The sequence below is a fragment of the Haliotis rufescens genome, unplaced genomic scaffold, assembly GCF_023055435.1.
Source record: "Haliotis rufescens isolate VD_foot unplaced genomic scaffold, xgHalRufe1.0.p SCAF_13, whole genome shotgun sequence".
Taxonomy (NCBI): Eukaryota; Metazoa; Mollusca; class Gastropoda; order Lepetellida; family Haliotidae; genus Haliotis; species Haliotis rufescens.
In genome coordinates this window covers 7,247,110-7,273,366 of record NW_025963813.1, presented here as the reverse complement: position 1 = coordinate 7,273,366, position 26,257 = coordinate 7,247,110, and the positions used below count along the sequence as shown (strand labels likewise).

The window sequence follows — 26,257 nt, the reverse complement described above, 5'->3', positions numbered from 1 at the left end:
CTGTTGGACTTTACCGATGCATTCGTCACCACTCGAATCGATCTTTCCGTAACCTACAAAAAGACTCGTTCCTTTCTCCATTCGTTACCACTCGCATCTTTCCGTAACTACCAATAATCTCAATGTGTACGTCATCATATTAACATGTACGTAAAACATGGATACAGTGCAAAGGATGTTGCATTTTTTCCACTGAGGGGAAGTTCCCCAATATGTGTAACTAGTATATTTTTGTGTGACTGGTTAAAACACAGCCAGTGGCAAATTTGACCATCATTTGTGATCCGTAAGCAGTCTTAAAAGAGGGTCTAACAAGGGGGTTATAGCGAAAACGGCACCTCAGCAAAACGTCACCTTTACTCAATTTAAGCTGAAACTGTATTTAAGAGGCCTAACATGGTGCTGTCAGATCACAATTATTCACAATGGCCTTTCGATGTGTTGCATTCGAGAAGAATGACAGAAAAAAAATCAACATGCTGTATCATGTGATAACTGTGACCAGTGGAACCGGACTTTCTATGGCCCGTTATAGAGAAATTTGCCGTACTGACTTCCCTTTCCTTTTGAAGAGGTGATCGGTAACTTTCATGTCAGTTTCCAGCCAGAAGATGCTGAAGAAATGAGAGTACCAAACTATCGGAAATTCACATTACGGCTTCAGATGTACTCAATACATCAAATACCATGTAAATAAACCCTATATATTACTACAAAAATCGTTGTTATCGTTATTAAACATAGAGGTTCCGTTTTCGCCCGACACATAGTAGCCGTTTTCGCCAAATGCGGTGCCGTTTTCGCCAGAGAAATCGGTGCCGTTTTGCTGAGGTGCCGTTTTAGCCTGCACCCCTAACAAGGTACTGGTGACTTGTACGATATTACTTTTCTCTTCTGCTGACACTAAAATTTAGGAAAAGGTTTATTAAATAAGTAGTTATTTTATTCAATTTATATTGTGCGAAACGAGCGGTTGACCGATAGCCCTTGGCTATCAAAATTCTGATTGGACTATGATGTGAGAAACGAAGCTTGACCGATTGTCTACGATGATTAAATATTGAAGGATCAGGTAGAACTAAGAAGTATGGCAGATACATCGTAGCCATAACTGTGCCAACACATTTTAACATTGTTCAGACTTTGTTCATCTTGTCGATTTGGCTACATCTATATTTTTTCATCATTAATGGTCGTTAATGCTTGCACCAAATTGCTCTAGATTGCATCATTTGCTGGGGGGAAAGGCTATGCGATTTGCGTGGTCTATACCGTCCAAGGTTCTGGAATACCAGAATGGTAAGACTTCCTCCCGTATCCCACTCCAAAAATTATATAAGTATATGCATTGCCGCTCAATCATATATATCTTTAATGGAGGATACGGGCTCTAAGTAATATTTCTTGGTGCCTTATACCACAGGACCATGTAAAATGATGTTATAACAAAACAAAAACAAACGGCTTTCGGCCTCATCTATGAGTTTTTTTGCGAAATTATTATTATTAGTTACATGGTTCTGTGCATACACTGAATATATATATCTCACTCTCTCACTCACTAAACCGTGGCGAAGACATGATCCATTGGTTTAGACGTCATATCACGGCGGGGCAGTAAAAGAAGCACGTTTGTTATTATTGTGCCGCCATTTATAAAATGTCAAATGTCGTACTTGACAGCAGACGTTTCAAGTTTATCTTAAATGCTGATCTCCAAATGAATAGGCGTTTCGTTGGCACATGTGAGTAAAGTAAATCATGTGGTTTCTCTCAAAGGACTATTCTTTGAAACCATGTCACGGCGTGTGAACAGACAGGCAAACGAGACTTTCTGTCATTAGCTGATCTGATCATCTATCTTGCGTCCAGTTTGCTGCGTCATTGCCTTTGCAAACAAAAATGAGTTTACTAGCCCGAACTTGGCACTTAGCACCATCTTTATGAGAATTTCAGCTGAGGTTACTACGACTAGAATAGCACTTACGTCAAGGCCTAGTGGCTAAGGTCGCAGACTGTGTTTTCACATTTTCAGTTGCATGTATTCTTTTCACAAAAACGTCAAGTGACCAGGATGAAGTAGTGTCATTTCAAATTGTCTCAGCTGCAGGAAACTGTCATGGACTTTCCATCCAGGCACTTTCACTCAATACACTTCTTCTGTAATGATTCAAAAGCCAACTCGCCCTCGTGGAGTCAGTAGCTAAACCTGTGCCTTCGTCGTTCCTTACTATGATCATGGACCCTAAATATAGAGCGTATTAAGTGTCCATGCTATGATCCACATTATCCTTACCGTGTTCCCTCCCACACTTTTCTCTGATAAACCAAACAAATTATTAAAACCTTGTCGGGCCAGTTGGGTAGCCCAGTGGTTAAAGCGTTTGCTCGTCACACCGAAGACCCGGGTTCAATTCCTGACATGGGTACAATGTGTGAAGCCCATTTCTGGTGTCCCGTGATATTGCTGGAATATTGCTAAAAGCGGCGTAAAACCATACTCACTCACACTCATTAAAACCTTGTCATTCATGCATACTCATGAATTCCACATCTGATGCTTGGAGCTGTTCGTGTCATATCGGCTCATTCCTCACCACTGGGTTTCTTGTAGATTATGGAATGGGATGAGTGCCAAATGGCATAGGCTCACTCATGAGCAGTGTTCGAAATAGACATCGGTCCATAGGCCCGTGGCCAACAGAATTGTTCACGGGCTAATAGTTTTAAATTTCAGCATGCCCTTATGGCCTGTAGTGTATTTTAGGCTGTAAACATGAAAAGTGAATCCTAACACTATGATTGCTGTTGAAACAGGATCCTGTTACGTGCTGTGTATGCTGTACACATGTCTGGATAGCCATATCCAACTCAGGTTAAAGCATCAACGTTTATTAGAACTTGCATGGCTGACATACACCAAGGGAAGCAACTCTTGTCACAAGAGTGCATACCAGCTTCAAAGTACTCCGCTCGTTTACGTATTCAACACCAGAGGTTGGTGCACAGGCCCGACCACAGTCACGTCAAAATGATATATAGTTTCAACAATCGACCTGTCATATCATTCATTTATTAAATCTATCACTTTTCACAACACAGCATATACGTATTTAATTTCGATGTAACATATTTTATCAATGGATTTAAAATTATGAACTATTCCCCGCAATGTTATTGAAAATAAAATTTGGTTCACATGCTTCCATATCAAACATGTCAAAGAGCAATCTGAAGACGTTTCAAGCAAATGGTAAATAAATTAAATAAAGTAATAAATTCTTAATCAAATCAACAAACAGATTTCTGAAAATTGTCAAACTTACGTCTAAATTCCTATTTCCATTTTTTCATGTGATCGTGTATTGTAAGTCAAATGACATCTCAGCATTTGTTGTCTCATCATATGCATGAGAAATCTTTGTCACAGGTCGTAACCTAGCACGATTTCCTGCTTTAAGCGGTAAAAATAACATGAGTAAGCCAAAGACTCATCAAAATCTGAAATCTAAATCTAAATGTGAGTATATTCCTGGTGAGGTTCTTTATGTTCATTGTTTGTCTAGTCTACAGTTGCATGTCAGTAAATAACTCTTCAAAGTACTTGACACCCTTATCATGCTTATTTTCAGTCTCTGGGAATCTCTCACCAGATCTTCCCCTTCAACCTTCTGTCTATCTTTTGATATTTCTTCACAACTGTCCATTTTGGCCCATGTGCTTTTTCAAGTGTCATATCACTTTAGTGTTAAATTAATACTAGATTTATTATGGTTAAAAAATGGCTTTGTAATTCTATATTTAAGATAAATACCTGTAAATTTGCAAATATCTGACTTCATGTGCTGCTGTTGAGGAGGAAGGATATGTTCTTTTCTTCAGATTATTTCTTCAATAGCAGCCACCCCATGCTAATAAACGTATTATCATTATCTACCTGTGTCTGTGTTCTCGAATGGCCCAAGGTGGATCATAAACACCACCCCGGCTACACTTTCTTGGTGCTTTATCTGATATTGCAAGAGCATGTCTCTCTGGTTCAGCTAAAATGTTTGGGCCTACAGTTTTTCCACCAGGCATACAGTTTTTGAAATGTGTTTGCCCTAAAGGCTCTCAGTTTCCTCTGCTGAGTTTCAGACACTTAAGTGTCCACAGACTGTAGTCATGAGACACCATGCCCACCCATAACCTTTGAAAGTGGATGTCACCTGTTCAACCCTTTCTGATCAGTTCCGTAATGTCTGAGGCATTACAAGGTAACTTTTTAATCAGTATTGCACTACAAGTTTAACAGTGTGGATGTAGCTCAGTTGGTTAGCTGTCAGACTAACAATCTGAGGGACGCGAGTTCGTGTTCGACAGATTATCACAAAACTGGTTGAGACGTGACCTATGGCAGTGATCATCCTCACGAGAAGTTGTGGTACTGTATTATAAAGGTGCTCTGATTTGTCTAGTGACAAGTGGTATATAATCATAAATAAATCATGTTTGGACCAGACAATCCAGTGATTGATATTGTGAACAACAATCCATGCCACCAGGGTACATGACACACAATGAACGAAGTCTCCAAGTCTAACGATCCAATCCATTTGTCCACCTCTTATGGCCAGCATGGGTTACTGGGGACCTATTTTAATCTCCAAGGGGTTCTAGTTATTTAGCTGGTTAGGCTGCTATTACTGATAATAGTGTCATCATGTTTTATTTTATTTTCAGAGTGAAGTCTCAGGAAAGAATCTGACATTTGATGTTAAGACATCTTACTTTTCACATCATGGTGGAACACACACGCATCATTAGACATCAGAACAATGTCTACAAGATCAGGGTCAACTTTGAAGAATCCAGCTTAAAATCAAAATCAAAGGAAGTAATCTCTTTCGAAACAATGGAGCCTGTTATTAGAGCAGTGTTGTACGCCGAGGAGAGGGGCCGGCTGTTGAGGTTTGTGGACACAAAGGAGTATTCAGTCTCTTGTGCAAAGAAGTACTGGAAAGCTTCTGAAACACTGGGATTCAAGCAGAACGGGAAGACTCTGGTAGCATACCCCTACATGCTATTGTTTAATGTCAGGTTAAACCCTAAATGTAATGAGGTGACTAGAAAGAGGGCTGTGAACTTAGAGAACAGTCGTGCAGATGGGACAAAAGGACAGAGAGGCTATATGTCAGAAAAGACCAACAGGCCTAAAAGTATAGCTGACATTAATCAGAACTACAGCTTGCCAGTTGTTGTGTTATCTAGAGTATCTGTGCCATCTTGTAATCAACAGAAGAAAAACCCTGCAAACACTCCTGTTCGTAGATCTACTAGGAAGATCGGTACACCATCTTTGAGAAGTGAAAGATTTCCAGAAAAACGTAAACAGTCCAGTTTTGTTAGTGAGCCTGAAAATATTAACAGCAGTACTAAAAGGCTAAGATTTAATCGTGAAGATGGTCATAACAATTGTTCTCCTGGAAATGAACGTCATACTTTTTCAGGAGTTGATGACTCTGGTGAACTCTCACAGTCAGAGCATCGTGACAGTCGACTGCATCGATCGACAATGAAGAACTCAGTGGGAGAAGTAATGGTGATGTCCCCAGCCATTCCTAAACTGACAGAAACACTAGACAGTTCAAGTTCTCGAAGAATTACATCTGGGACTCCTCGACAAGCAGGTAACAGAACTGAATCCCAATATCATAATTCCCCTGGATTGTCGAGAGCTGCCATAAAAAATACAAGAAAGAGCCCAAGGATACTTCACAGAGAGAAAACTGAAGAAGCCAAGTGTTCACCAGGACCAAGCTCTCCGCCAAGAGAGACACACCGACGGGCAAGTTCAGGATTCTGGAGGCTTATGGAAGCTTTATTGACACCTGTGAAATTGTTAACAGGACGACGCAGTAAATAGAATCTGTGATTCTGTGCCATCTAATTACAGGAGAGGCTTCTCAGACCAGACCTTTTAGAAATCCACTTATTCCAAAAATTTGAATTATAAAAAAATTATAAATGAAAAGCTGAGAATTTTATATTCTGCTGACCAGAGAATAAGTCAAATGTTAAAAAAAGTAAACGTTATTTACTGTTGCTATCAATATAAATATATCATTTAAGATACTATTGTTAAAACCTGTTGAAAATTTATTTGAAAAACTTCCAAGCACAACCGAATTTGACAAATTGCGAGAGGAAGTAAAAAATAAAATTGAATTTTTTTATTTTGATGTTTTACCGACCTACCAATCTGAATTTTGGGGTCCAAAATCTGGAGAGAGAAAAGATAAGAAATCTGACATCAGTTATTCGTCACGTGTTATATAGAGAATCGCACCCGTGTGTCTTTTGATATCAAATATATCAACACAAGTTGATTAAAGCGAAAAAACTCTGAGGCTTGAGTTTTTCCATTTTTATCAACGACTGTTGATATATTTGATGTTAACAGACACAAGAGATTTTATTTATCATCCAACATCATTCTTCCAACTTTTTCAGTTTGTAGACTGCAATAAGCAGTGTCTTCAGTGTAAAAAGTACTGCTACCAGCTTCAGTTGCAGAGCCATTAGTGATGTCATTTGATTGTGACGTCATGGTAACCAATGATGTCACAATGGTCTGCAAAGCATTGTGATGCAATTTCATTGCAGCAATATCTACAATGTAGATATCACTGGATCTCACCCAAGGATATCTCCTGTGGGAGCCAATTTTGGATGATAATCATGTTTATGTTCAGACAATCAAGAAATATATTTAAGGATGGAAATCAGGAGATGCTTATCATTGTCCTAATATATTATAATGAATGATTCTCTTGTCCCTTGAGTAATATGATTTTGCTAACAACAATACAGTGACCCTACTTAATTTCTCACAATGAAATTGATTAGATTTATGATTATAGCAATTCTTGTTACTTAGTACCATCTGGACATTTTACTCTGAATTTCTGAGTTTGAAGTCAAATTATTATAATTACAATACAATGATATTATTTAAGATACTGTTGAACTTGTTTTGGTTGCAGATGAGATGATTTTGAAATTTCACGTTTTTTAATTCAGTTTGGTATACAAAAATTATGAAGCAAAGTTACTTTGTTCTGGATACCAAACCCTACCCACCAAACTTGTTTTGCTCAAGACCCTCACATGCCTGACTCCCACAAATCACTCTTGATTTTGGTTATCTCAAGTACCTTCTTTAGAAAAGTCACTTCTGATGTGATTTGCAAACATTCCTTCAAGAACGTTATACAAATGGAAAGCCTATCCAATACCATACATGTATTTAGTTTTAGCATGTAACCATCATTAACGTAAACATTTTATGCAATAAGCTGTGCACATATTCAAACAGTGATCAAGTTTAGTTAAGTTTTTGGGACATGCAGTCTGCGACATAATCCACATGTCTGAAGCCAGACTGGATGAAATTCTGTTGGTCAAGTAATCACCATTCATAATAGTCCATAGTAGATACTAAAACTACAGTGAAAATAATCCTTAGAGCCAAGTCTGGGAGAGTAGACTCAAATGTTTTTTGCAAGTGCTGGGATAATGAAGATACTGCATAATAGTGTCTGATGCTTTTTAGGTGATTTCTGCAATTTGTGCCACTTTGTGAGTCTGCAAGCCTAAATTTGTTTCTTGGCCTTATTTTCATAAACTTTGAAAACAAGCTTATGGACTATTATTAGCTGATCATATTAGACTGAAAGAACTTTTCCTAGACTCAGCTTTAGATGAGTGGCTAAACAGTTGTAGACTTGTAGAAAATATTACTCCTGCTACAACTCCTGCCCACCCTGATAGTATACTCAGTGCTATGATGCATATAGTTCATCATGTTCACTCCATGCTGATACAAATGTGCAGGAATAGAACATTCTTTCTGAAGCCCTCATGAGTATTTCATATGTACAACCCCGGTACTCCACTTTTGATGGAGATATTTTTTCTTTCCATGATACACAAAGCTTATTATCATAATATGTATAGTATATATAAATAGAAAGACATATCTGATTATTTCTATCGAACATTGAATAGTATATATAATGCATTAAAATGAGCATCACCATTGCTGTGAATCTTGTGTTTATCAAGTTGAGTCCTCCATTATCTTGTGTGAATTACAATCAGAAAACAAGCCCTATCTGTAATGTGATCCCTTTATTGATTGTTCATGTTCTTCAGGGAAAGTAAATGTTAATGTTTCTGACGGTTATGCAATAGTATTGCGCCAGTTTCTAAAGTGCTACTTGTGTAATCTTTATTTCATTAAGAATTTAACTGCAAGTCCTGTTGGCAGTAATAGTTTTGTGATTTATTCACAAGAAGTATTTATTGGTTCCTGATGTCATTGGAAGTTTTTGATATTCTAGTTACCATGTGTACGTTTGGTTGATATTAGCATTTTGTCTTCCCACCATGTTGTAGGTCTCAGGTTACATTTTCAAGGCCAAGTTCAGTCTTCTGTTGCTATATATGAGGCCAGACCAATTTTAGTATCAAAGCCTCTTTCTCTGTCTTCTGATATCTGTTAAAATCCTTCCTGAAACATTTTTTAAAACATTTATTTTTTATTACAACATATAGCAGTCGCAAACATACCCAAGTGGGGGCACGGGTGGCCCAGTCGTCAAAGGCGCTGCGGTTTGCTGTGCAGAGTTGTGTCCCTTGGGCACGCCAGAGGCCTATGATTGTGGGTTTGAATCCCGGTTCGTCCCGATTATGTTTCTAGGTTTGTCCACAATATACCTGTGCTCGTGGGTTTCACTGAAATGGTAATTGTCTGAGAGGGGCATCACTTCGGGCTTTCCTCCCACATTAAGCTGACATGCCGCGATATAACTGAAATACTGTTAAAAGCGGCGTTAAACCCAACTCACTAACTCACATACCCAAGTGACAAGTTTCCTTCCTGACACCATGAACTGATGAAACTGAAACTTTGCATCTATAAACCCTCCAACAAATGTTAAAATTTTCTTCATCAGAAGTGATGGTCAGCTAGCTGACAGGGCATGGGTGTCCCTGTTGTCGAAGAAACCACAATTCTCTCTGCAGAGTTACATCCCTTGGGTACGCCAGAAAACAATGATTGTGGGTTCAAATCCCATGGTTCTTTTGGGTAATGTGTGTCAGCATCATACCCGAGCTCAAGGTGTTAAATATCAGAGACCTGCATCACTTTGGGCTTTGATATCACAATGTGTTATAACTGGAATACTGTTCAAAGCTCACAGGGCTCCAGATAATGTTTCAAGCCTTTGAGTATTTATTCACAAGTTATCCTTCGCATCGGGTATTGATAGGTTTCTTTGGGTATCCAATGTATTTACAGACCATTGAGTCGACATTAGAATGCTGTTTCAGGTGACTTCTCATATCAGTTTATATGCTGCCCCATGTATGTAGCGTAGTGTTGCATAATCTCACATCAGTGATAGGCATGTCTTGTTCACTAGCCAGGTATATGCATTATTCACTGGAGTAGAATTCATGTATGTGTGATGCCTGCATTTGATCAGTAACTATAGATCTGTAAAGAAATACAGTAATGCAAGTTGAAGAGGATACATTGGGTGATGTGAGGTGAAATGGGGTTTAACGTCGCATCCAAGATTATTGCACTTATATAGTGATGTGCATGCACGTGTATGTGTGTGTGTGGCTGCTTGTACTAGTCTGGACTGATGCCGATTTATAGTGCTAGCTCACTGAGATACCATGCCGCAGTTTAACATGAATACCCCACTCAGACACAGTATACTAACTCTGTGCCGAGCGATAGGCATGTCTTATTAACTAGCCAGGCATATGCATTATTCACTGGAGTAGAATTCATGTATGTGTGATGCCTGCATTTGATCAGTAACTATAGATCTGTAAAGAAATACAGTGATGCAAGTTGAAGAGGATACATAGGGGAATTATGCTGTGTCGTTAGACTATTTAAATTTGATTTAGTTTTCCATGTGTATTTGTACGCAAGCACGTCAAATTTAATGGCGTACTGGTGATATATTTTGTGTATTTAATGCAAATACACAAGTGAGCTCTGAGCTGATGTTTTTTCCTGCAAGATTATTTTTGGCAATTAGTTAGTAAGGCTTCATTGTATTCAGTCAAACCTCATGTCTTGAAACTCCTAGGAACCAAAGGAATACTTCAGTTAATCTGGGGTTCATAACATCCAAATCAACCTTATCACCAAATGACGTTAACATGATAAAACAGAAAGCAAACATACCACATTGTGCATGTTTATATTGTTATGTAATAAGAAAAAAACAAGAAGCATTTGTCACATCTATGTTTTAATATGCATCTGTATGCGTTATATATTCAAATCACTGGATTTTCCTGACATCATATTTCTTTTAATGTAATGATAGGAAAGGTGAGTTTGCTGGGACAGGACTGTGAGTTTGACACGTCCATGTTTTAGATGATAGGGCTCGACTGTATAACTTTGAAAACTCATCTATGAACAAATTGGTCTGGCCTGAATATAATTTGTTATAACTGTTAAACTGTTAAACGAATGGATAGGCTTGTATACTTATATATCACTGGCAGAAAATAAGGAAATGTTTGGTTATTGATATCATTAACATAATATTTTGGTTGCTGGGTTACAAATATTGATAGTTTTCCAACATATTTGATAATTAGCCTCATAGGTTAATAGTAACAACATGCACATTGGACATGTGATGCAGAGTTAGGAATTAAGTTTTATTGTCACTTTTGCACAAAGATGCTGCTGCTGCTGCTGCTGCTGCTGCTGCTGCTGCTGCTACAGAGTTTTCCATCTCGCTGATGCTAAAAGTGTTAGACCTGGAGGAACATTCATGAGACCTTCCTAAAATTTCCTAGTCTTGGACTGCCGGGCCTGTGTCAGTTTCAAACCATCACATGATAGTGACTGTGCTTGAACTGGTTTCTATACCTTAATTTGAAGACCTTTTGGTGGAATTCAACCAAAACAGTCTTCCAGAACAAAAACAAGGTCAAAATTGTTGTGTTTCAGTTATGTAGTCAAAGTCCTATACATAGTCTTGCTAAAACTGCAAGAGTTCAACCAGAATAAATGTTGCAAGTACATGTATTGATGGCTCATTTGACCGACAACAATCTGCAGACATTGTTTGTAGTAATTTGCAGACAGGGTGACCTCTTGTTTATGTGGATTTTCAAACGGGTCAATTGGAGCATTTCAGACCTGTTTTACACATTGTGCCCTTATTGTTATGCAAGACATAACAAAAGTTGGATGTATCATTCCCTTATCTTCTGTCAGTATTATTATTGAGAACATTGTGCGTGTTGTAAGAACATCGAAATCACTAGAAAGTGTGTTATTATAGTTACTGTTGATATACATTATTTATGTGATACATGTTGCCTTGTCAAAAGTTAATTAAAGTTAATTAGAAGCTCCTTTGGGTTTATTTTTCTATTTGTAACAACTGCTGTGCTTATTTAAGACTTCAGCATCACTTGTGGCAATGCATTGCTGATGCAACATGACATTTTGACTCATTTGACTGCATGTGTTCGAGAGAGAAGGTGGGTTGGTCTAGCAGTGTTCACTTGGGCTGCCAAATGCAAAATAACATGTCGAAGATTTGATTCCTTGAAAGTCTTGTTTGGTGATCTGTGCATGATGTTGGAATATTGCTAAGTAGCAGAAAAAAATATTTCTCATGCATCCACAGGTTCAAGACTTTCTATGTATTGTGTCAACAAGTTTTCTGGCATTATTGTTTGAGTGTCAAGGTCAATAATAAACAAAATATTTCTTGAATGCCACAAAATAGCTTGATTGAAGTTTCCTATGATTTTGACTAAACATTCTATCTGATCTGTAAAACTGGTGTGGATCTGATGATGTTTTAACTTACTTAATCTGAGGTTAGACGGCAAACATCAGAATTTTTTTTTCCATAGGACTTTGATGAGGCTGTTTCTTCATTTAACAGCTTCTGTAAGAAGTTGTATTTTTGGATCCCAGATTCCCCTGATTATGTTTCTAGGTTTGTCATTACCACAGGGGCAAAGGGTCTGAACTGACTGTATTTGACTGCAGTAAATGCACCCTTACATCTAATCTTTTTTATGAAATAGATCAGAATTAATTTACAAATTTGAGAATCACTAAAATGTTGGAGAAATTTATAGGTTCAAGATTACTGCAAAGGACACAGCCCATACTTGATAGGGGACCAATATTTGCTCATATTTCATATTCTTGTGGGGGCTGGAATTTTTTTTAACGTGAATTGTTTTAAGAAAAACAATTACAATTTCTTTTTTCAACAATCTGAAGCATAATTATTTGTTTTCTATAATTTTCAGGGACAATTTATTTTTTAGATAAAATCCATATATGCAATACACAATACCTGTTTAGACAGTTGTCAGACGTAACACACGTTATAATTGGGACAACACTTTGTAAGTAAAGTACAAATTCTACTACTTTTGGAGGGTTGAGTCCCATCCGGGATTCGAACCCACACTCGCAGAGTGAGGTACCCAGTTGCCAGCACACAAATTCAGCGATCTAAACCACTTCAGCCACCGAGACTTCCACGAAAATGCAAGTCCGACAACTGGTAACTTGTCGAGATCATGTATTGTGTACCCCTCTGGTAAGTGTAAATTGGCACGCCCCTCATCGTAAAAAGGTATGAATACGTCTGTTTGCCTGTTTAGAAAGCGATCAAATGTAACACGTTATGTTTGGGTTAACACTTTGTCAGTAAAGTACAAATTCTAGTTCTTTTTTACTTTCGTCCCATCCTTTTAACACGTATCGCTGACTTTGTGTGCTTTCGGAAGATAGGTGCCTCTCATTGAGAGTGTACGTTGTTCGAATCTGGTTGCAACATTTGTTCCAGTAGACGCACGGTAATAATGTTAAAAGCAGTGCTAACCCAACTCGCTCAAACATGCAACACATTTCTATTTTATGCATAAACCATGTACACAGAGGTCGAGACTGGCTATTAATTTACAATGTTATTAACGTTTTTGATAAGAGATGGCGAGTGTGACGCCTCCTTCCCAAATTATAATACACGGGATAAGCAGGGATGGTTTTTATGCCTCTTTTTGGTAATACACCTGCACTATTTTCCGTCAGGGGACACTTAGGGGACACTTACACAGTGAACCCATGAAGGGCATCGAACCCAGACCTTCCTTGTGATGATCGAAGGTTTTAAAAAATAGGCGATCCCAATGCCCCAAATTACATTGAATATATATCCTTTCTTTATAAAGTCTTACCTGGCATTTGCATATGGGCATTTATTATATATGACTTCTGGTATTAAATAAGTATTATTGTTATTATAATATTATATCACAGGACACTGGCGCTTCACCTATCAGGACACGGTTGACAAGTGCCACATTTGAGCAATGGCTGAACTTCAGCAAAAGAAAGACGGTTGCCAAGGTGAGTGATTGGGGACAAAGCCACAAAGACGGCACACTCATACCCTGCTATGATTTCCATATAATTCGTTGAAAAAATCCGGCTCCTTTTTTCTGATAACGAAACATTTTTTTGTCTCCACCAACCACCGCTTGGTGTCCGTTTGACGAAAAACTGAAAATAAAATTTGCATAAGGGTTTTACACATGCAGAAAAACTGTTTTATGAAAGAAATATGTCCCGAAAATTGCGGTTGGTTCTTCCTTTCAGAGAGGAACTTGTGGCTGTATTGAAACAGAGACCGAAAACAAAATCCTGCCTCGAACAATAATCTTAGATTAATTTTATATCAAAATTCCCAAGTATAATATCGTTAGAAAATCAGAGGGCATGGGTTTCTCAATAGCTTAAAGTAGTAGTTGAAGTTGGTTGGTTGGTTGGTTGGTTGGTTTGTTGTTTAACGCCGCACTCAGCAATAGTAGTAACACTAGTTGTAGTTGAAGTCGTTACAGTAGTAGCAAGAGTAGTAGTTGTAATAGCAGTTGTAGTGCATCAGTAGTAGTTGTAGTAACAGCAGCAATAGTAGTAGTAGCAGCAGGAATAGCTGTAGTAGTAGTAGTTGTTGTAGTCGTAGCAGCAGTACTAGTGACAGCAGTAGTTGTAGTAGAAGCAGCAGTAGAAGTAGCCATGTCACAATTGTGGTTGTAGTAGTAGTCATGTTGGTTGGCTATTCTCAGCAATATTCCAGCTATATGACGGCGGTCTGTAAATAATCGAGTCTGGACCAGACAATCCAGTGATTGACATCATGAGCATCGATCCACGCACTTAGGATACGATGACATGCATCAGTCAGCGAGCCTGACCACCCGATCCCTTTAGTGCGACAACTGTCAATGTATATGAATTTCACGCCATGAATTTTTGAAAATCTTTTGGAAAAAGGTTTGTTTGCAATGCAAGACACTCACTACTGGACAATTTGTAATGTACTATAGGCCTGTGGCCTTTAAGTATGTGAAACAAAGACTGACTAAAACATGTCATCAGGGGCACGGGTGGCCCAGTCGTCTAAGGCGCCGCGACTCGCTGTGCAGTGTTGCGTCCCTTGGGCACGCCAGAAACCTATGATTGTGGGTTCGAATCCCGGTTCGCCCCGATTATGTTTCTAGGTTTGTCAGCACCATACCCATGCTCGTGGGTTTCACCGAAGTGGTAAACGTCTGACAACTGCAGGCTTTCCTCCCACATAAAGCTGACTCGCCACGATATAACTGGAATACTGTTAAAAGCGGCGTTAACCCAACTCACTCACTCACTCACTAAAACATTTCATTATTATGGGACAAGGAAGTTTCTGTTTAGTATCTAAACACATGATTTACAGTGTTTCAGAGAGAAATGTGCTTTAATGAACACAAATTAGCAGAGAACAATGTGCTTACTGAGCCCAAACTAGCAGAGCACTTTGTGCTTATTGAGTAATAACTACAAGTAAACTGATCCAAAACTAACAGAGAACAGTTTGCTAACTGAACCTTAACAGGCTGAGACCAATGTGTTTATGAACGTAAACGATAAGAGAATGTGCTCACTGGCGAAAGGTATAATACAAGTACTGATTGGCGAAACCACACCTATGTAACAATTCACTGATTGTCAGTTTTTGTTTGAAACTGACGTAAAATAATAATGCATTATTTGAGACTGACATGCGCGACATAGTATAACGCACATTCCATACAAAGTAGTGATAAGATGTAATTGAGGGAGTATGGTTATACATCGTTTCTATCAATATTTCAGCGAAATCGTGGACCACTAAGATTTGGCTTCACACATTATACCATGTCGAAAACCGAACTCGGTCCTTGGCGTGACGTGCAAAACGCTAAAACAACTAGGCCACCTCATCGCCCCACCTGTGCCAGTAGATTTAGTTTTATATGACACGCATGTAAATAGCCCACCACCCTTCAGACATCAGTTGAAACAACCCAGCTGTCTTCAGCTGTTTTCCTGACACGCATTCATGTCACATGAGTATATACGTGCGCTTGTAATAATCATGTGACAATGTAATCTCTCAGATTATTCAACCAAGCGTCTCTCAAGACTTTTGGTATATTCTTAATAAAGCAATATCACGTGAATGCCCTTCCTCATTTCAACTGTAACATAACAATCAAAGAAATGAAAATAATGACTGACGTCGTGATTAAATACATGCTTAATTTTCTCGGTTGTACCATTCTGAACTGGCAGGGATGTTGGGGTGTATGACTCGCCGGCGGTGTGGTAAGGGCGTGTAACTCTCGTGCCAATCACTGGGCCCTGTCACATGTCATACGTGTTTGTGGCAGCGATTTTTCACGAAAGGTCATGCCGTCGACAAGCGACGTCACATCACACATACGGGTCCTTCCATAATATCTTCCCCCCAAAGGTTCTGCTGGAACACCATCGCCAGATTGTATTGAAGCTCTGTGTCAGAATGTCTTTGTTTGTGTTTTGCGCATTGTTTGCCGTTTCCGTTGCCTACCCCGACGGAGCCCCGGAGTTGGGATGCTACACAAGTCGCCCAATGCACGATGAATTTCTTGGGCAATGGACGCCAGCCCCGTACGTCCTTGAACTTAACCTGACCAATGGCGCACGGACATACTCGACCGGACAGTCAGTGGCAGGTGAGGGGATCTTTGTTCAGTAATTTTCAAAGACATTCCGAGCAGTAAACGTTTGTCCTGCTATGTGTCAAATTTAAAAGGTTCAAGAGAATGTGTAATTTGTGTTTAACGTCGTTTTCGACGAAATTGAATGAGGCGTGGCAGTTTAATCTGGCAGAAAAGCCAAAACTTTGGCAGATCTTGGACGTTTATCGCTTCTGTGAAACCTACAAGCATGGTATGTGGGTCAATGATGAGTAAAGACGGCAAATACCAATGAGTGTCTGTGAAGGTCCGGGTTAGAAATGGCCTGCAACAACCATGCTTGTCGAATAAAGCCACTGGGATCGGCTGGTCAGGCTCCCAGACTTGGTAGATGCATTTCATGGTATCCTAGTTGCGTAGTCACTCATGACGTCAATCACTGGATTGTCTTGTCAATACTCGATTATTTACATACCGCCGTCCTATATGTGGAATATTGTGGAGCGCGGCGTTAAACAACAAACAAATCAACATCTGAGGGTTTGCAAATAAGAATCCAATCCTCTCTTGAAGAACAAATAATGTGCCTGTAAATAATGAGGGGACCAAGAAAAATCTCTACTTACACGTTTTTTTCTACAAACACTATGTTAGTTATCCGGTTTAATATGATGATAAATATAGAAGGACGCAGACAGGACCAGAAAATATAATATTATTTATCCGGGTTGGACTGATTCGACTATATATGGATATCAAATTCTTGTTCTATTCGCCGTTTCTGTTCTTTCTATACGGTTATCAGATCAGTGTTCAGAGTTGCCTCCCTTAGCTACCCGGATCCGTTTGTTTTCTTTGCGATAAGAAGTACATTGTCGGAAAATAGAAAGTATACACATGATTTAAAATTGGATCTGATCAAAACATTACAAACGTTACTAGGCTTAAACTGGTCGCCGAAACACTACAAACTGAAGGTCGAAAACACAACTATGATAGCCGTGTCAAATACATCACTATCGTGTAACCATTTGTTAAGTAAGGATAAGATAAAATATGGATGAACAACTTCGTTATTACAACTGGGAGCGACGTTTCGGTGTAGGTTCTAACACGCTGTCAAGCAAGCAAGTAGTGTGAGAACCTACACCGAAATGTCGCTCCTAATTGTCATAAAGAAGTTGTTCATCATTATATCTTCTCCTTACTTAGTATTCCAACTTCCAAATGCCTCTCAAAGAAGTTAACTATTTGTTGTTTGTTTATTTTTAGCACCACCAAACATGGATGCATATTTTCTTTTGCGCGCCCAGTGTTTAATTGTGCTACGGAACTATGTTAGCGACACCCCAGGCATAGCTGAAATATAGTGCGGCGTTAAACAACAAACAAACAAACAAACAAACATCCTCGGGCTACTGATATCCACCGAACAATCCACGATGCGAGAATATTATCGGGAAGTCAAGTTTCAGTTCAAAACTCTACATATTTATAAGGAAATATTATTAATAATATTATAATTAAAATAATATTTTCAGATGTAAGAGGTATGACACCATTTTTTTAACTTGGTTTGGTTGGGCCTCCCCATTCTCTTGGAAAGATGATGACTGTAATTCCTGAAGTATCAAGCGTCCAGTGTCGTATACCGTATATCTCATTGTTATCCCCCGCCCAACAAATTTGGCGGGGGATATAGAAACGGGCTCCGTCCGCCCGTCCGTACGTCCGTCCGTCACGTTTCGTTTCCGGAGCAAAACTCTGAAACCGTTCAATATTGTTTCATGAAACTTTGCAGGTCTGTCCGGTACATGCTGAACTGGTGCCTTTTGCTATTTAGAAATTTTAGAAATGTTTATGTAATACGTTTCCATGGCAACAAGATGGACTTAGGTTCCAAACTCTTCTTTTTTTTTACACTTTCCATGACAAGTTCCACCACGGTTAAAAAAGGTTAGGGTTTGTTTAGATTTAATTATGTCATAAATTCTGCAACAGGGGCGGGGGATATAGCCACGTTAGTGGCAAACTCTTGTTAAGTATTGCTTTTTATATCAATAGCTGAAGTATATTTCTCGTCATACCATTTTTCCTACGACAATCATCGGCATAAATATGATTCACCTTGCTAATTGTGGTGTCACATTGTCTGTCTGAAACATAATTTTAGTGCGAGTCATAAAACTTCATGTGACGGCCTGGGGCCATTTGCTCTGTCTGGGAACACGTGCTTCCTTCCCACTTTGACACGATGACGTCACACGTGTCACCCAACACGGATGTAAGCAGTGGATAGACTATTCAGTGGCCATAACGGATATCTATCTATGTGTACTTGTATATTTGTTCAAGTATCACTTGTCCCCAACATGATTCAAATAAAACTGTTCTCTATTAAAAATCTAGGGGAGCAACTGGCCACCCTGCCCCCCGGGCTGGCTACGGCACTGGATGCAGAGCGCAGTGGATTGATCCCAGACTCTGTCTAATGGAAAGACGTTGAAAGACGCTGAATATATTCATGTTTGTTGTCGTCAAAATGGATTGCGTATTTTCGTACCCCAACGGCGTGGGACGTTGCTTATAATATTAAACATGATCCATGGTCTACGTAAACCTCATCGTTATATAATAATATTAATATTAATATTTATAATAGTCCATTTATATTGCACATAATTCCGCACCACATAGGGGCATGCTCAAAGCGCAATTATTACCCCGGTCACTGCATCAGTGTGCACTCAGCAATCATTCTCAGCTCCCTGGGGAGTATACAACCCAAGCAGCCTGTTAGGCGCTAGATCAACCACATTGCTATCTCATCCTACCGGGTACCCATTCACTGCTGGGTGAACACAGGCACATTTCGATCAAAGTCACTAGCCCAAGGAGACACAACATGTGTTACATAAACTTCAGTGTTGGGCGGGACCGAATCCCTAAAAACTCTCAGGATCCAGACCACCGAAACGTGGTCACTCATCCAAGGACTCTGATTTGGTGTGCACAGGTCCACGTGGCACCACTGGAAAATTAGTAACTTTGGCATCAAACAACAAAAGAAAATACAAGAATAAAAACCGTTTACACTGATTGTCATTTTTGGCATTGGATTAAAAGAGGCAAAGCATGAATGCTTATCCGGAATCAACATATTCGAGTGATCTCTCCGACTTTACCATGTTATGGTTGATATATAATGTCTCCATAATTTGTCATAATAAACTGTTGTTACGTCAGTTTTACTCGCACGGGACACGGGTTGGGGTATTGTTAGGGAGTTGGGTTTAACGCCACTCTAAACACTATTTCACTTTTTTTTTAATAGGCATTTCTCAGAAGTTGACGGATGACAAAGTCATCTCAAAGTATTGGTATTTCAGTCATATCACGAACTGTAGGCTTAATGTGGAAAACAAAACCAAGCGAAGTGGGTCTTATAGAGACTAAGACCATTTTGATGAAACCCACGAGCACTGGTATGGTGTTGATATAGAAATATAATGGGGGCAAATCTTGGATTCGAATCGACGATAATAATTTTCTGGCAGCCCTTAGCCATTGTTTTGTTTTAATGTTTGTTTGTTGTTTAACGCCGCACTCAGCAATATTCCAGCTATATGACTGCGGTCTAAATAATCGAGTCTGGACCAGACATTTCAGTGATTGATATCATAAGCATCGATCTACACAATTGGGATACGATGACATGAATCAACCCAGTCAGCGAGCCTGACCACCCGATCCCGTTAGTGGCATCTTACGACAAGTATAGTCGCCTTTTAGGGCAAGCATAGGTTGCTAAAGACCTAGTCTTACCTTGATCTTCACGGGTTCGAACAAAGTAGCAGACCAGCTACCACATGGCGTAGGTGATAAAGCTACGTGTATTTTATATAAAGGACGTTGTATTTTTCTGGGAGTAAATCTTTAGTTTGGTCACTCGTCTTGGCTCCAGCGACTGAATTCGGTTTAACAATATTCCTCTGCAACATAATAAAACGGCTGGACCGCGCGCATTGCAGCTATATGGGAAATCGAACACGGTGTCTTTGCCTTGACGAGCCAGCGCTTTAACCACTAAGCTATCTACTGCCCTTATTGTTTCGAAGAATGTGTACGACCATGTGACATTTCACATTTTTAAGCAATAGTCCAGCTATATCATATCAGTGAACTCCCAATTCGGTGATTGCGCCGTTGTGGGGATCGAACCCAGGTCATCAGCGTGTTTCCACTGGTCCACTTGTCTACCCCTTCGTCCTGACTAGACGCTATGGCTGCATTTTGGTGTTGTTAATGTTTAAATGACGTCTGTGCAATGTTACAGTGACCTTGAAGGCCACGCACCCCGACTTCACGATCCGTGGCTTCCTGGTGACTCTCCTGACGTCAAGCGGGATCACTGGCGGCACCTGGAAGAACTTGACCTCGGACTCTAAGGTCATCACGGACTGCGGGGTGACTCAGTCAGTGAGCAGAGGCAGGGACTCCGTCACCATTGTCTGGGAGGCACCCACAGCTCAGGAGCTCGACCTTGAGACCATCCAGTTTAAGTAAGTATAACTCCTGTCATTTTTGTATTGAATCTACCCTGGTCAAACATGCCGACCTTCTACGGTCAGTGAGTTCGGCCTTGATACCATCCAGTTCAAGTAAGTAGAGCCCCTGCCACCTTTGTATTTGAGTCTACCCCGGTGTAAGATGGCGACCTTGAGGCCACCCAGTTTAAGTACGTTTCCCCCTGTCACCTTTCTATGGAGTCTACCCCGGTCAAAGATGCCGACCTTGGGACATCCAGTTTAAGTAAGTATAGACCCTGTCACCTTTCTATGGAGTCTACCCCGGTCAAAGATGCCGACCTTGGAACATCCAGTTTAAGTAAGTTTTCCCCTGCAACCTTTCTATGGAGTCTACCCCGAGCAAAGATGCCGACCTTGGAACATCCAGTTTAAGTAAGTTTTCCCCTGCAACCTTTCTATGGAGTCTACCCCGGTCAAAGATGCCGACCTTGGGACATCCAGTTTAAGTAAGTTTTCCCCTGTCACCTTTCTATGGAGTCTACCCCGGTCAAAGATGCCGACCTTGGGACATCCAGTTTAAGTAAGTATAGACCCTGTCACCTTTCTATGGAGTCTACCCCGGTCAAAGATGCCGACCTTGGGACATCCAGTTTAAGTAAGTATAGACCCTGTCACCTTTCTATGGAGTCTACCCCGAGCAAAGATGCCGACCCTGGGACATCCAGTTGAAGTAAGTTTTCCCCTGTCACCTTTCTATGGAGTCTACCCCGGTCAAAGATGCCGACCTTGGGACATCCGGTTTAAGTAAGTATAGACCCTGTCACCTTAGAAGGAGCTTAACGCGGCCAGTGTTGCAAATCTTGGTGGCATTCATTCAAAAAGGCTGATGCCCTTTCTCCAATAATTGCGATAATCATTATCCGTGTGTATCTTAATGTCATCACGATTATCTCACGATCTCCTAATTCTATATATGTCAAATTTGTTACTCATTTTCATTACCATGACGCTGTCCGTGTATGTCCGCAGGGCCATCGCCGTCCACAACTTCTCCGTCTACTGGGACCACATCCTCTCACCGCCTCTCAAACCAGCCGTGGACTATTGTAAGCTTATTGAAATAACCTTTCAAAGATTCGGTATCCGTTACATTTACCTTAAAATATCAATCGAACTGGGATCGGGTGGACAAAATGGCTGATTTGTCCGACTCTCACGCCTACTCGTGTCCTTTAAAAAAATGCCTGTTCGATGCTCTTGCTATCAATCACTGGAGTTACTGCTCTGGATAAGACAACACTTCAGGTTATCATCAATAGTTTTAATGTTTGTGTGGGGCACAGTGGTCCTGGGCCCCGTCCCTCAAAGCGATCTTAGCACTAAGGCGATCGTAAGGCCCATACTTTAACATAGGCTTACGATCATCGTAGTGCTGAGATCGCTTTGAGGAACGGGGTCCAGGGCGCCGCAATTAGCTTATTTGTGCCCCTGAGATGTGATACGATAAACAGATCGTAGGTTTGAACCCCGAATCGCCCCGATTATGATCCGCGGATTGTCACCCCCATTGGTAACGTTAGTAACTGTCCGAACACAATTAGCTGATCAACCGTGATTTAACTGATTTAACTGTTCAAATCGGTGTAAAACGCAACACCGGTACAGGGGCCTGTTCCACAAAGCGATCTTAGTGCTACGACTGTCGTAAGCCTGTGTTAAAGTATGGGCCTTACGATCGCCTTAGCGCTAAGATGGCTTTGTGGAACGGGCCCCAGATGATTACCAAGTAATTGTATACTCACTCACTCATTTATATTAATTGCGTGAATCGATATTCATGATGTCAATGTCAGTGAAGTAAATGTATTGTGCCCCGTGAACATCCGGGTTAGAATTGGTCTTAAGCCTATACTTGTCCTGAGAGGCGACTAACGGGATCGGGTGGTCAAGGTCGCTGAATTGTCTGGTCCAGACTCGATTATTTACAGACCGCCATCTGAGAACATATATCGAGAACATTGCTGAGTGTTGTGTTGAACAAACAAACGATCAAGCAATGATAGAATGCGCAACGACACAAAAACAAATATACCGTTATGTGGCAGACATTGTATGCTTATAACAGTATAAACTTCTACACAACACAAACATATATAGACATTTTAATATATAACTCGCTTGCCAAATCAGAAAAAAGTCCTATCAGTCTTTCTTTAGGTTGATGCCATGTTGACCTTTTTTCTTCATAATTTATTTCCCAAGCGCTACGATTGTTTTTTCTATAATGACAGGTGTCTAATCTCGAGTTTATGATTAGATTCCAATATCCATACACACAATTAAATTTCATCAGTATAAAGTTTTTTTAATTCTAAAATATGTCCAAAGCATTTTGGCTTGTCGTTATGTGTCCGCTTTATATCCCATTTGGTGAGTTAATAGTGAGTGAGTTAATATTTTACGTTATATCCCATTTGGGCGGTCGGGTAGCCTTGTGGTTAAAGCGTTCGCTCGTCACGCCAAAGACCCGGGTTCGATTCCCGACATGGGTACAATGTGTGAAGCCCATTTCTGGTGTCCCCCGCCGTGATATTGCTGGAATATTGCTAAAAGCGGTGTAAAACCAAACTCACTCACTCACTGTCCCTTGGATGATTTTAACTGCACACATACTGTATATAGATATGCAGGTAACATTCATCAGAATTTTGTATGATGAAGCGACGTAATATCCACCATCATCATGAATATGTTCTACAACCTCCGTCAACTTATAAAACATTCACTGTATCCCATTATTGTTTTATCCCGACTGCAACGTGATTTTTTAGCGATTGTCTTTTTCAATCTGAGTTTTATTTCACGTTCTGTATCAGCTTAATGGCAGCGATGACATCGGAATTGTAAGGAAGGTGTTAGGAGCTGGGGAGGAGCTTGTTCTGTCAACGCTTCAAGCACTCATCTGTGTTATATTATGTAGAGTAGACATAGTCCGCGCATCCATGATTTCAGTGTCATTCGGGTCTACCGGCTTATTCCGTTACCTACATACATCGATACGACTCATTCGATTTGAGGTCCCACGCAGTTGTATTGATGGTCACAGGAAAGCAACTTTAAATCCTGGTTTGCATTTCCTAAACAGACTGGATTACAATTTACGTAGATGATAGTTTTCTTAGAATGTAGTACGAATACGCTTCCATATAAAACGCACCACAAGGGTGCATGCTTGTTACGTGAAGATCGATGGTTACAACTTGCGTGATTGTGTGACGTACCCCGACGACGAGAACCGTTGCTGATTTGCTTCCTCGAGAGTATTTTCAGAACAAACCGCCATGTTGTTTTTGAAATGTTACTGACTGAGGCAAAAAACATTCTTTCATTCAACTGATTAATCAATTAAATCATTCAATTAATTCATTCATCCAGCGATCCACTCTATTTTGCAGCAAAACTACAGTTTCAGCAGCTTCTAGATGAGCTGAAGAAGTTCTCTGACATGGCATCAATTGGTAACTTTGGCTTTGACCTTAACGTCCCCTCTCCGTCCTCCTCGTCTTCATCCTCTTCCTCGTCTTCTTCATCCTCCTCCTCCTCCTCCTCCGGCAGGAACGGCAGTAACAGGAAGGCAAGGAAGCAGCCTAGGGATTCTCGTAACCATGGCAAGTCACATGGTTCCAGAGCTTTCCGCTAGAACTCTTCATGGCAAGACTGTATCCTTGGTAATATTGATTGTGGGGTTAAACTTGATCTGCAATGTTTCTGGCAGCACGATTCTTCACACCACCGTGACGTTGCCAACACCTTACCTTTGTCATTTGTAATAAAAGGTTGCCACTTGACTGTTTCATAACCTGTTTTACTTATTTTGCGTAGTATACATACATCCGATAAGCGGTGTTGTGACGCCTGTCAGTGTGAAGTCAACCAATAAAATAAGCCGTTTATACACACGGATGTCAATTGAGCCCTCCATGCATGGATGTTTTGCGGACCATACCCTTGACTGATATGGAAGCAAATATGTGTAGCCGGTAGACGCAAGGCTATGCTACCTCTTACACGAGAAATACTGTCGTGTTTTAGATATAAAAACAAAGTGAAAAAAAGCGTCATATACCAGGGGCATACATGCCACTATACTGTGCTTATACAACGTGTTATACAACAATCATGCAACATGCTGTACAAAGTCCATACCAGTTATACAACGGTCTAACTACAAGCAATACAAGTCATGCAATAATCTGTGCAACGGCCAAATTAGCTATACACGGCCATACAACAAGCTATACAACCGTCATACAAGTTATACAACCGTCATACAAGTTATACAACAGGCGTACGGCAAGCTTTTAAAAAAATCGAAAACGAGAAAGATTATTGCCTTATTTCTTATGGGTTTGAGAAAATTACATGGGGATGTGTAATCGTTGGAATGACGTCAACAAAATGTTAAAAGTAACGTTATCTTTATCTCACACATGCATAACGGAATGTGTACATACGAAATACATAAATAATTATAAGAATATGTTTTAAAACGAGTGAGTGAGTGAGTGAGTTTAATTAAGGTCACGTCGGCAATATTTCAGCCATAATGTGACTTGAAAAAGTTATACAATAGGTATAAAAACTGTCGACGAGGGACAGTATAATAACTAGCAATATATCAGAGATTGACTTAAAACTAGTTGTAGAACACTAAAAATTTCTGATTATTAAAGTACGACACAATATAAAAATGGGGCTATAGATCGCCAGCAACAAGGGTAAGATCACCATACTGGGGACCAAGGGGACTTACGGTACCTCTGCTACCTGCATGGTTCCCAAGCAGGATTTACACTTCCCCGAGTTACTGGTGATTATTGCGAGTTTAGCCAGATATTAAAAGTTAACAAATATTCTGCAGTTAAAATAGAGGTAGATATAAATATACTTTGAAAGAGGTGGTCTTACATACCCTCTCAGGGGGACAATAATTTTACGCTACTTCAACCCCCGTCGAGGGTATAGCCACGAACAGTCTCAGTTACTAATTATACACTACCGATTTATAAAATACATAACTTTTTACATCAAAATTTGTGAATGAGATCTATATCTTTTAAAAAGTTAATGATTAAATGTGAATTGACATTGCTAAAAAGGTCCTTCACTGTTTTGACAGTAAAATATTTATCCCTTGTGATGGAAAAATCAATACAGTCAAGCAGGACATGCTTGACTGTGATTATCTCATCACAAGGGATACAAAACGGAGGATCCTCACCTTTTAGTAAATATTCATTAGTATATCTACAATGGCCAATACGACATCGTCGTAAAATGACCTCCTCAAATCTGGACTGACAACCCAAGTAGGTGTAACCGATATTTGGTTTAATTTGATGTAATTTATTGAGACCTACTTGGGTGTCCCACTTCTTCTGCATTAGATCTCTGATGTTAGATCTAATGACAGGTTTAAAATCACTGTATGGGATAAGAAGTGGTGTCACAGATTTGTTGAGTGCTGCTTTTGCAGCAGCATCAGCCATTGTGTTACCTTTTATGCCCATATGACTGGGTAACCAACAAAAGACGATGTCGAATTGGCCAGTTGAAAGATCATT

The 26,257-nt window shown here is 39.9% G+C and overlaps 2 protein-coding genes across 2 annotated transcripts; both read left to right on the top strand.

Moving 5' to 3' along the window:
* Positions 1-1,617: 1,617 nt before the first annotated feature.
* LOC124126869 lies at positions 1,618-6,522 on the top strand. The gene is made up of 2 exons (XM_046490411.2): positions 1,618-1,745; positions 4,723-6,522. The coding sequence occupies exon 2, from the start codon at positions 4,754-4,756 to the stop codon at positions 5,903-5,905; it is 1,152 nt and encodes a 383-aa protein (XP_046346367.1). The 5' UTR covers positions 1,618-1,745; positions 4,723-4,753; the 3' UTR covers positions 5,906-6,522.
* A 9,312-nt stretch (positions 6,523-15,834) lies between these two features.
* On the top strand, positions 15,835-24,479 carry LOC124126866 (putative defense protein 3). Its single transcript, XM_046490410.2, has 4 exons — positions 15,835-16,140; positions 20,441-20,666; positions 21,663-21,739; positions 24,089-24,479. Exons 1-4 carry the CDS (start codon positions 15,948-15,950, stop codon positions 24,331-24,333), a joined length of 741 nt encoding a protein of 246 aa, XP_046346366.2. The 5' UTR covers positions 15,835-15,947; the 3' UTR covers positions 24,334-24,479.
* Positions 24,480-26,257: the final 1,778 nt, after the last annotated feature.

Coding starts and splice junctions, on each gene's coding strand:
- LOC124126866 (XM_046490410.2), top strand. CDS start 15,948: ATGTCTTTGTTTGTGTTTTGCGCATTGTTTGCCGTTTCCGTTGCCTAC. Junction 20,667..21,662: donor CTTGAGACCATCCAGTTTAA/GTAAGTATAACT, acceptor GTATGTCCGCAG/GGCCATCGCCGTCCACAACT. Junction 21,740..24,088: donor CAAACCAGCCGTGGACTATT/GTAAGCTTATTG, acceptor TCTATTTTGCAG/CAAAACTACAGTTTCAGCAG.
- LOC124126869 (XM_046490411.2), top strand. CDS start 4,754: ATGTTAAGACATCTTACTTTTCACATCATGGTGGAACACACACGCATC.